At 34.3% G+C, this 12118-nt stretch overlaps 3 protein-coding genes across 7 annotated transcripts; 1 reads left to right on the top strand and 2 right to left on the bottom strand.

Moving 5' to 3' along the window:
* Nucleotides 1-7: 7 nt before the first annotated feature.
* Nucleotides 8-2523, bottom strand: LOC128669396 (uncharacterized). The gene is made up of 4 exons (XM_053744205.1): nt 1553-2523; nt 1409-1486; nt 1181-1334; nt 8-198 (listed from the first exon to the last, which is right to left on the bottom strand). The coding sequence occupies exons 1-4, from the start codon at nt 2336-2338 to the stop codon at nt 35-37; spliced, it is 1182 nt and encodes a 393-aa protein (XP_053600180.1). The 5' UTR covers nt 2339-2523; the 3' UTR covers nt 8-34.
* A 146-nt stretch (nt 2524-2669) lies between these two features.
* LOC128669397 (uncharacterized protein) lies at nt 2670-9164 on the bottom strand. Of its 5 annotated transcripts, none has more exons than XM_053744211.1 (7): nt 8912-9164; nt 8501-8537; nt 7407-7620; nt 6883-7001; nt 6345-6549; nt 4637-4831; nt 2670-3181 (listed from the first exon to the last, which is right to left on the bottom strand). In XM_053744211.1, exons 2-7 carry the CDS (start codon nt 8519-8521, stop codon nt 3009-3011), a joined length of 927 nt encoding a protein of 308 aa, XP_053600186.1. In that variant the 5' UTR covers nt 8522-8537; nt 8912-9164; the 3' UTR covers nt 2670-3008. The 5 variants fall into 5 exon arrangements, with proteins under 5 accessions (XP_053600186.1, XP_053600185.1, XP_053600183.1 ...); XM_053744210.2 differs by lacking the exon at nt 8912-9164 and adding an exon at nt 8693-8899; XM_053744208.2 differs by lacking the exon at nt 8501-8537 and having other exon boundaries at nt 8693-9123.
* A 1735-nt stretch (nt 9165-10899) lies between these two features.
* On the top strand, nt 10900-11691 carry LOC128669549 (uncharacterized). The gene has a single exon (XM_053744453.1). It carries the CDS (start codon nt 10900-10902, stop codon nt 11689-11691), a length of 792 nt encoding a protein of 263 aa, XP_053600428.1.
* The last annotated feature ends 427 nt before the right edge of the window (nt 11692-12118 follow it).

Genomic DNA, 12118 nt, shown 5'->3' on the forward strand with positions numbered 1-12118 from the left:
TATAAGGTACTGTTGAAATTGCTAAGTAGATCTTTTACAACATAGCGAACTGTAAGAACACGATGGCATAATTAGCGGTAATGACAAATAACTCGAGCGGCAATCGACTGTTCAAATTAAAAATATCGTAAATGGAAATATCCAATTTGTTTTCTGTCATTAGTGATAGTATTTGTTTGGCACTTGCTCTTGTTTTATCTGAAAATAGAGGAAACAATAATGAATTGATTATTGGACAATGGCTAATAAAGATTAATTAGAGATAATAATTGATAAGAACATTAAAATACATGAATTTATAATAAATAATCCAAGGTCTTGTTTTATCTGAATTGAATATTGGACAAGGAATAATAAAGATAATAATTGATAAGAACATAAAAATATGCGATTTTATAATTGACCGAGCAAGCGAAGGTTTGTACGAAATGTTTGTAACGCGATAACTTTCGAACCGTTGGTCTGATTTTGATGAAATTTAAAAGGTATGTAGGATCTGTTAATAGAATTTCTAAGTTCGTGGGGCATGAAATTAGGACAATTTTGTAAAAACTCATCATAATTTATTGTGTTCGCGCGAGGTCTAAGTTCGTGGCGAACAACTAGTAAATTATAATAATCCAAGGTAGTCCTTTTTCATTCGGCATCTACTAAAATAGTTGCACAAGGCATGATACTTTAGTAAGTTCTATGTATGGGTGTGCCTACAAACCGTAAATATAAAAAAGATAAGTGCATTTTATTTATATTACGAAATCAAATACGTATATCATCTGCTCTTAGAGGTAGATGCAGACACAGCGTCCTGCGTTAATTATGCCGAAAGCGATTGTTAAAGCTAACATATTTCAACCTACTGACAAACCTTATATCATTCTTGCCCATTCTATGTATGTCATTAATGTCAAACTAATCAATATCTATTGAATATGCATGATCCATTAGTATGATTGATGCTATTATTTATTTTATCAAAAATTTGTAATAAAGCTAAATAGTTGGGAAAAAGTTCAAAGTCAACAATATTTTAGAGTACATTATAAGTCGTGTATATATTAAAATTTCACTGACACTACATACTATAGAAAAAATAAATAATGCTCTCATGATTTCGCTATCGTCAACTACGGATGTAGTAGAAAACTTTGCTAAAATATACACAATTCTAATAAGTAGGTACCTTCGCAATATGACGTTATATTGATACACAGTTTTCTAGATTTTTCCAGCTTATTAGTTAGAGCTCCTCCGACCAAGCATGCCACAACTATTACAGTCGGCATTGCTATCGTGATAGGTACATTGGTAATAATCGTAACAACGTCGATAGATGTCTGAAAAAAATATTTTTTTAATAAAAAAAATGACCTAATATTTATGGCATAAGGCATGGAATCAAAGTACTTACCTGCTCTTTAATAGAATTAACAAAAATCCACATCGTTACGAAATCCCACAAGATGAACATCGCAATGAAGCCAATAATCTGTGGTAAAAGAAATAGCTCACTCTGCTGTTAGGCTCATAAATCAAAGGAAACTTATCTTCTTACCTGAAACTGGAAAAGTTTTACAAGATCTGACACTACGTCTAAAATATAATGCATTGCAAGAATGATATCAATACGTTGGCGGTCATCAACGTGAAAGTCCGATGTAAACCAACTATTACTAGTATTACAGGGCATTTTGGGCTTTTTTTGTATTAAAACTTGCAACCATCTGTTGACGAAATCCACTCGTTTCATTAGAAACAGCATGATATGAATACACAGATACATTTCTGCGTAGATGCCAAAGGTCGGAAATATAGCGAAGAACGTTGTAGGACAAAACTGTTTCATCGATACGAGGTTCAGAACAAGGATCCAGACTAGTCCAAGAATAACGCTTAGAATTGTCGTAATAAATGAGAACAACGTAATTTTTCTGTTCGACGTCCTTCTGTCGCCCATGTTCAGGTGGCGATCCAGTTTCTGGAGTTTTACGTAAAGCATGCTATTAGCATTCCCCTTTGAGAAGTTGTTTCGCCAAATTACTATACTAGTGATGCTTCCGTTAAAAATTAAGCACAATTTTAAACTTTCATTCGTAAATTTCGTAGTCAAGCTAGTTTCACAATTTATAACGACGTTTACAATAGATAAAGAATGAAGGAATATAATCGCACTCGCGTACAATCGGGACATAGTTGACACTTCTGTAACGAAGTTATATTTCATGTTAACCCGACCGAAACCCAAACAACGTTGGACTATATGATTTAGATGAAACACTTGTATGAAGTCGTCATCAAGCATGTCCCGGAACAGATTGTCAGCCTTTCTCCTGGATGCCATGACAGCGATGGCGACTCGTGCAACTTTGACAACGGTTTACAAACAGACGACTATTTAATTTAATGTTGAAGATAAAATTACCATTTACCTAATCTATATATACCTTAGGGATTTTAAAGTGATTCAAAGTAATTTTACTGATAGTAATATAATCCAGTAATTTATTTTTTATATCGACAAAATAACTACTTACTACTTTCTGTAGTCAATTTGACCTATAATGTTTGGAAATGGATTATTTTTTCTTGCATGCAATGAATTCAAAATGAAATCTTTGATTATAACATTCTCGTTTTTTAATAAAAATTTAAAAATATAATTAAAGAGATAGTCTCAATAAAATATCAACTTTAATAAAAATGTAACGCCCAACGTCTTGGCAATCGCTCATACATTATTCCAATATCCACTTAGTCCTAGAACTACACAAAATCCCACAATAAGCCATTTTCTTACTTCTAAACGAGTACGATGTTAATATCAAAAGAATTAACAAAATAGTCTCCAAAAATGATTAACGAAAAACGAGTCATTAGAACATTTTAATTTGCACAAACAACTAATAGCTATATAGTTTTTTTGTAAATAAATGTGAATTGCATTTACACCTATCCTCAGAACTAGGCAATATGTGTAGATTAAAGCAATGTTTCGCTAAAACATTTGTGTTTTAGTACGCGAAACGCGTGTCCGGGTTATATCCCAGTTTGTCCAAGGCAGGGTTGCAGGCAAAGTTGATCATGGGCGGGGGACCACACATGAGCACCAACACATCGTTCCCTGGAGCGAACAAGTGGTCCTTGATCATCTCGTCGTTGATGAAGCCCGAGCTGTACTTCCAACCTGGAATATAAATGAACGTACAAATGTAAGGAAAACAGTTAGCTAAGGAAATGTAGTTCATTATTTTCTATCTACACTGTAGACCTGGCATGACATGACCCGGAATATCTACACGTGAAACTGTTGACAAAGTCATCGTCACGAGACTATTTTAGTGTTAATGATTTCGTAATGAAAACTAGGCTTAATCGTTTCCAGCAGGCAAATTCTTCCTGTGTCACCTCGTTCTTTATAGTAAAAATCATGTCAGATACCTATAGGCAACTTGAATAAAATTTAACACCAGTGTTAGCAATAGCACACTCGATAGAAAGGAAGTAGTCCCATAATATATATAGCAGAATAGGTAGGTATTTGTAGGATTTTTTATAGGAAAAAATCAGCTTATTTCACTTTCTCGAGTGACTTCATTCGCGTCAAAGTATTTGATCCCCCAAAGATTAAACAGCTGTTACCTACGTGATATAGTACGGTGACTTGTAATTATTTTTACGTGGTCCAGATAAGATATGTCGTTTAAGATATACGTCTCATTTCTCAGTTATGTTTAGTTTCTTATCGTTTTATGTATCACGCGTCGATATGAGGATCGAGATATATATTATCATGGGACGTGATAGCATCCACGACTAACTGTAACTATTGGAAATTCCCAAAATGTCATATCCAACCATGGATTGTTCGTTAATTCATGTGACATGTGTATGAAAAAGATCAGCATAATTTAATTAGAGGAAGAGATCTTTATTCGATAAGTCTATTTCATATTCACAACGTTATTGCTTCAAAAAAAACATTAATATATAAGAAACTAGCTGCGCCCCGGGGCTTCGCTTCCGTGGGAATTTCGGGATAAAAGACAATGTGTTATTCTAGGTTATATACTACCCGTGTATCAAATCTCATAACATTCGGTCCAGTAGATAATGTGTGAAGAGGTAACAAAGAAACTTACTTTCGCATTTATAATATTAGTTGGGATTGGGATATATCAAAACGTAGCAAGTAGCGTAGCGCGCTTTATAGTGTTGATGTAAGAAACTAATTTTGTAGCTAATCAATATTACGTACGCCAGTATATCTATTGAGCTATAATCCATCTATAGATAAAGCTGAATAATCAGCTCTATAGTAATTGATGACTTGACCGCAAGTCATTCGCATTCCTTAAAAATATGTAGATTAATCTATTACCGTTTTACAACTAATTAATATTGTAGGTAGGTACTTACTTACAATTAAAACAGAAAAAAATAATCGATGCCTTTTTCACATTTAAAATGCCTTTTCACCGTCAAAACATAAAAAAAATGTTATAAGCGTAAGTCTAGATTTCTTTAATTATTCAAGAGATATTGATGAATTTTCACTAATATTAACATATTTTTTTTATGGATAGTAGTGGCACATGGCGATTCGCTCGTATAAAATATGTAAGACGTGGGGGTTATTCACCTTCAGTCGGCCTATCTACGGTGTACCAAACTTTGAATTGTGTAGGGTATTCTCGCTGATATTTCTCCAATTCGTCTCTGAGCAGGATGTCTTCTTCGGACTGGTTGGCGAAGAGCAACCGAAGTTCCGTGGGGTCATTGGCATCTTGGCAGATGTGTCTCACCAACTGAAGCATTGGCGTTACGCCAGTACCACCTGGGAACAAACAATTTGAATTTAAATAGAAGGAATAATTTTCTTTTTGACAGATAATAAATGCCAGTCTCATAATTTTCTTATTGTTTCTAAATCGTATCGTCATTACAATAAAGAAGAGATTTGAACGACACATAGATGTAATATGTCATCTAAACACCTGTTACAGTTGCTAACGAGGAACTAAGATCTCATTTATATTAATAGCTTTGGTCTTAATATAGCAAAAATAGAATACCTATAATATTTTATTTGATATTTCTTGCTGTGATTACACCTACCATATTGATTATCAGATAACAGCACAAAATTAATAAAATGTGCAAGAATTTATTGGCGAATAAAGTAATGTCTAACTGTAATATTTTATGATTTTCGCTCACTTAATTCAGAACTCGCTTAATTTCAGAGGATAAAAGTCAAAGTAGTTTTTTATATAATACGTTAAATTCGGTATCAATATCTATCTATCTATATGTTTAACCTAACTTAGATATAGCTCTCCGCATCGCACTATCCACTCCGGCTACGAATTGTTCTGGAAAATTAAGATTTTCCTGTTTAAAACGTGTAAAAAATAATCAAAGGTCTTCATTGTCTCAAGAAAAAATTAATTCTTTGGCTCTACATAGGAACAGAGACAATTAACACCATAAATTATGATGATATTATAGATGATTTTGCTATTAAAAAGTCCCGTAAAAATGTAATTATTGTTTTTTAATGCCCGTGCTTAACAACATTTTTATTATTTTAATTAACTTTAGTTCCTTTCTTACTACATATGGAAAATTATTATTTTAGAAAGGTACATGGGGTGGTGGTAATGAAGTGGCCTACACTAGTAAAAAATATAAATCTGGCACTGCAGTGCATCTAGGTAGACATTTTCAGCATTGCATAGGATTGCTATTTCTACTGACCTGTTTTTATTCTGTAAGAGATAGTAGGCACGCAAAACAAAGAGTATGAAGCGCTTTTTTTGTCTTTTTTTTTACTCACAATTGAATATTAATAAGATTGGCAAGGTCCAATACATGTACGAACAATATAAGAAATGGCGAAAGAAACACATTATTCAATATTGTAGTTTTTAGGCTTTATTATGGTGAGTTCACACACATGTCAAATCCCATTGGATTGACTAGGTTATTAGATAATTTGCCATAATATGTTGTTAATATGATCCAAAATTACTAATGTACTTATAAATTACTAATAATAACTGTTTTGATCATACACAACTGGTAACATACTAATATGATAAATTTGAAAACTTGTATGATTTCATTACCCATCTCAATTAGTTTGTTAGTTTTTAGTTGTAATCTTTTTTAGTTTAGTGCCATATCTTGTGTACCAAATAAATTGATTTACTTTCTTTCCTTCTTTTTTTCAATTGGTGGTGGGGTATGGCCTCAATGGTTGATGGTCTCTTTAATGCAGTTTAATTTAATGTTAAACAAACTAATATAAATAAGAAATATATATTCTTTAATGTTGAGTTACTTACCAGCAATCATGTTGAGTTTCTTAGCGACAACCTTGACAGGAGGATCCTTCCTCAGTTTCTTTATGAGGAACAAGCCCTTTCCTGAGTACTGCAGTCTTCCTGATGGACCTCGCACGTCGATCGTCTCACCGAGCTTCATGTTTTCCAAGTGTTGAGACATTTTACCACCTTCTGGGAATTTTGGGTGCACATTTTTGAAGTATACCTGAAATTTTTAGAAAAAAGCTTTTAAACAGTCTTTGTGGAAGTCTTAGGGAGGTCCAGCAGTTAATTTGTTATGGCTGAGATGATGAGGATTATTAAAAAGTAAACAAACCTTGTACAGGATAAAACAAATAATGTCTTGAATAATAACAATTGTAATTCATGTGAACTCATTGAATTATACTTAGATATTATATTGTTGATCATTATAGAAGTTAACAACTAACAACAAAACAATTTCTACAATATTTTTATCATAAAATATATCTCATGAAAATTAAAGTGAAGCTTTTGACTGTGGGTCAAAAACTAGTAAACAATAACTTATACTCACTTTGATGACCAGGTCAACATAGCCCTTATCATCATCACTTGACACTGGAGTGTACGCTCTGATAACAAGGTCATCGTCAATTTTTGCAGATAAGTGTATGTGTTGTCCTATGGGAAGACCTGTAAAGTATAAAAGAAATTGTTACATAATATAGTTTATTAGTCTATACATGAAAACTTTTGCTAAGAAATCAGATTCAGAGAGAATAACTGTTAAGAATAATTGACAGTTATGATTTTCTTAGCAAATAAATATTGTTATCTCATAATTTATTCAAGAGCTTAAACAATATAGTATTATACCTAGCCTTCAACTCTAATCTTGATTTAAAATGTATTCTATTATTAAATTAAAATAAAAGTTGAAATCAATAAAATAAAAATAATTTGGACTAACTATATATGATTCAACAAGAAATGTCAAGAGAACACCAAAGACAGGAATAGAAGTTAGGGGAGGCCTTTGCCCAGCACTAGGACTTAAATAGCTAGATAATAAAAGGTATATGATATGAATTTTTTTACCTAAAACATGTTCTACTGATGGCAGTCCCAATCGGAACCTCCTTGTGTCATGGCTAATATCTTCCCGTTCAATGAGAGGTAACTGATACTTAGTGTTGGGGTCCACTAAAGCAACCTTCTTCTTGCCCTTAGTAGACTTTTTGCCCCATGCACAATTGGCAAGCACAGTTGCAATAACAACAACTGAACCCACTCCTACCAGTATGGGAATGACCTAAAAAAATATATAAAATAACATTTGGTAAAAGAAATATTTTATTTAGTAAGAAAGACATTAAAAAAATGGATATTTGAACAGAATATATAATGCATTATACATAATTATTTATAACACAACAACAAAAAATAAAAATCTATAAAGAACAGACCACCCAAGTATTGGAGACAAGCATTTTTAAAAGTTAATAAAGTATACAGTCTTGTTTAAATAAAAAAATATTCATAATCACAATATACCAATGCACCTATATAGAATAAAATCTAACCTTCAGATGCACCTTACTTATCAATTTTAAGTAAGGTTCATCTGAAGGTTAGATTTTATTCTATCTCTCAAAACATTTTTAGGTTATAGGGTCCATGAAGGAAAATTGATAATATTGACAATTATGTTTAAATTTCTTTTCCACCACACATTGAATAAGATAAGTAAAAAAACTAGATACCAAATTGTCTTGAAGTAGTTAAGTAAAATAATATTTTCTTAGTCAAAATCAATCAAAAATAGAATACATACTGGTAGTTTGTTTTCAACAAAATCACTTGCAGCAGCTTCTAAATTACTCATGATTTCACACACAAATTATTTTGGGAAACGAACAATAAAACTATGGTGACCAAAACACACGCACACTAGATGTAAGACCAAATTCCTCAAAATTACTGGAGAGGATAATTAGCATGTATTGTAATAATTAAGTGACATTGCAATTTACAAACAATGATTGTGCAGCTATATGATAAGAATCAATGATTGAATGAAACTGAGTTCTAAACTGGCACCTCAATATTGTAATGCTTGTTTTCGACTTACTTATGAATGATAGACATAAAAACACGAATAGTACGTTAAGTAATTTCGTGAGCACACTAACCGGGCTGTTCACTTCACTCATGTTGCTTCACCAGGAGCTAACACGAAAATAATATTGATAGAACTAACTGAATGCATATCGGAATATAATTTTATTGATTATCAGTTCAAATAAGATATAATAAGTATTTGTTTGATAACATTAATATGAAAATACCTAACCTATAAAATATTCATTTGTAGTCTTACTTACAATTTTTGAGTTTATATTGATATTGTACGACATCATTAACTCCTGCTGTTACTTAGTTGATGAAAATAATTAATTATTTCATAATCATGCAATCATGCCCTCTTCAAGAAGGTACCTATTTCCGAACTGCGCGATGTTGACTAGAGAGTGAACACGGAACTAACTTGACGATTCTAGTGGAAAGGATATTCTAAATAACTATCTACATGGTTCGGCTACCTTTCACTGTTTTGGGAGATGACAATCGAGACGAAAATAGCTCACATATTGTGTAAAAATACATGTAGTTTGGATGGTAAGTAGTTGTTACGACTTATTGTAATGACCGCACAATAACGTTTAAGTAAAGTAAACGAATTTATAGGCACAAAATGCACAATCTACTATCTATACGAAAGAAAATAAATAACACCATAACAAAATAAAAACAACAGCTGGTATGGCATTGATTAGCCAGTCAAATTTCCCGCTTTATGTGATTGACATTTTTTTTTGTTTATTCCCTCGTTTCATTGAGGAGGCAAAGGGTTCTAGCCCATACAGCCAAGTTTGACTTGACTGACGTAATATAGTCTTTTTTTATTAATGTTTATCAATGAGGAAAGGCAAAGGGATAACCTATATAGTTATTCAATTATTAGATTAAATTACTTTACATGACTTTTGTTCATGTAATGGAATAGGAATATAAGATGTCGTTGCTTTTGTACTGATCTATTTTTGTACTGATCAACAGTGGACTTGTATAGACATTGATAAGTTAGGCCTGCACTCAGGCACGTATACGTTTGTGAGTGAGGCCAACGGCTCAAAACGTTGGCTTGATCATTGTTTAGTCACGGACGCAGCCCGTGACTCTGTCACAGACGTTTATGTTAAGTATGATGTGTTATGGTCAGATCATTACCCATTAATAGTACAATGTAAACTTAACATAATCAGCAAAAAACTAAAAACATCACAAACTGGGACAAATAAGGTATTATGGGGGCATAGAACTGATGACGAAAAAATATTGTACCAGAGTGAATGCAACGAAAGACTTAAATTGATTGATTTCCCAGATTTATTTAGAAAATGCGCGGGTTGTTATTGCGATAACCATAACCATCGGCAGGCCATTGATACATTGTATAATCATATAGTACGCTCTCTTAGTGAGGCGGCCGTTGTAAGTCGTTGTTATCAGCGTAAAAATAATAAACAGCAGTCTGTATTAGGATGGAATAAGCATGTTAAGCCGTCTCACGAGGAAGCCAGGCTGCGGTTTCAGATTTGGTTACTCCAAGGGAAACCCGAATCAGGAAAAATTTATCATGATATGTGTGAAAGTCGAAAAATTTTTAAATCGCGTCTTAAGTGGTGTCAAAACCATCAGGATTTAATAAAAATGGAGAAGCTTGCTACTCATCATAGTAAAAAAGACTTTGGCTCTTTTTGGAAGGAAACCAAAAAACTGACACCGCAGCCGGGGCAACCAATTAGTGTAGGTGGGGTGAGCGACCCGAAAGAGATTGCAGACCTTTTCAGGGAATCCTTTCAATTAACATCGTCGCTGGGCCCATCGCAAAATGAGCGCAGTGCTGTGTCCATCGGTGGCAAAGTAAATATGCAGTTTAGCGCAAAGGATGTAAACAATGTGTTACGGGCTATGACGCGTGGAAAGTCGCCAGGTCATGATGGACTCAGCATTGAGCATCTTCAGCATGCTGGTTCCCATATATGTAGATTGCTGTCAATGCTGTTGTCGCTTTGTATAAGTCATTCGTATTTGCCCTGTGACCTCATGCGAACTATTGTAATACCAATTGTAAAAAACAAGACGGGTGATCTGGCGGATAGGACAAACTATAGGCCTATATCGCTGGCGACTATAACGGCTAAGGTACTGGACGGCCTGCTTAATGCTCAGCTTAATAAATACCTAAAGTTGCATGACAATCAGTTTGGGTTTCGACCCCAGCTGTCAACCGATAGTGCAATACTGAGCCTTAAGCATACTGTCTCATTACCTGCGTCGAAAAACAGCCGTTTACGCTTGTTTCCTTGATTTGTCCAGTGCATTTGATTTGGTTTCCTATGATCTCCTTTGGCAAAAACTGGAGGACATAAAGGCCCCTAATGAACTTATTAATCTATTCAAATTTTGGTACGGAAATCAAATCAACAATGTTAAATGGAATTGCACTTTATCTGAACCATATAAGATGGAATGTGGTGTAAGACAGGGCGGGCTAAGCTCTCCGTCGCTATTCAATTTGTATGTGAACGCGCTGATCGAGGCGCTCAGCAGAGAGCATGTCGGCTGTCACGTGGACGGCGTGTGCGTCAATAACATCAGTTACGCAGACGACATGGCCCTGCTGAGCGCGTCGGTCTGCGGGCTGAGGAAACTCCTGTCCATCTGTGAAGCATATGCTACTTCGCACGGCCTTAAATATAACATCCGGAAAAGTGAGGTCATGGTTTTTGGAGCTAGGAGTAAAGATTTGTCCATACCTACTATTTCCCTGTATGGTGTTCCTCTGAACAGAGTAGAAAAATTTAAATATCTTGGACATATCTTGGCTCCTGACCTCAAGGACGATGCCGATATAGATAGGGAGCGAAGAGCGTTGTCGGTTAGAGCAAATATGATCGCCCACAAGTTTTCGAAATGCTCGGAAGATGTCAAAAAAACTCTGTTCAGAGCATTTTGCACATCATTTTATACGAGTACTCTGTGGGCCCATTTTACAAAAAAATCGTACGACGCTTTTCGCATCCAATATAACAACGCGTTCAGGGTGTTGTTGCGGCTGCCTCGGTTTTGTAGCGCATCAGGCATGTTTGCCGCGGCGCGGGTCGACTGCTTCTACGCGACGATGCGGAAACGCGGCGCCAGCCTGGTGCGCCGCGTCCGAGCCAGCTCCAACAGCATCCTGGCCATGATAGCGAGCCGGCTAGACTGTCCCTACATCAACCACTGCTGCGATTTGCATGTAGTGAATAAAAATTAGGCTGCCACATACATTTGTTACTAACACTAGATTAGAAGCTTCTTTGTATACTACTAACATTTTTTTATATGAGTCCTGGATGCTCGAAATAAAGATTTTTATTTATTATTATTTATTTTGGGTACATTTCTACATAATAGAAAAAAATCTAGCACGTCCGTTTTTGGAATGTTTATTATGAAGATTTTTACAAAATAAAAGTCTGAAATTTTAATTTTATAGGTGACATTTCTAAAAAAACACTAATGGAAGTTAGGTAGGTACTCGTTGCACGGAGTACCTATATACTAATTCAATGGACTAATACTAATTTAATGGACGGTACAAAAAATATTGTTCACTATTAAAATCAATTATTCGCAAATCTAAACAAAACCAAAACATAAAATTTATAAAAGAATATGATAATAAAAATAAAGCCACCTGG

The sequence above is a fragment of the Plodia interpunctella genome, chromosome 4 (assembly GCF_027563975.2).
Source record: "Plodia interpunctella isolate USDA-ARS_2022_Savannah chromosome 4, ilPloInte3.2, whole genome shotgun sequence".
Classification (NCBI taxonomy): Eukaryota; Metazoa; Arthropoda; class Insecta; order Lepidoptera; family Pyralidae; genus Plodia; species Plodia interpunctella.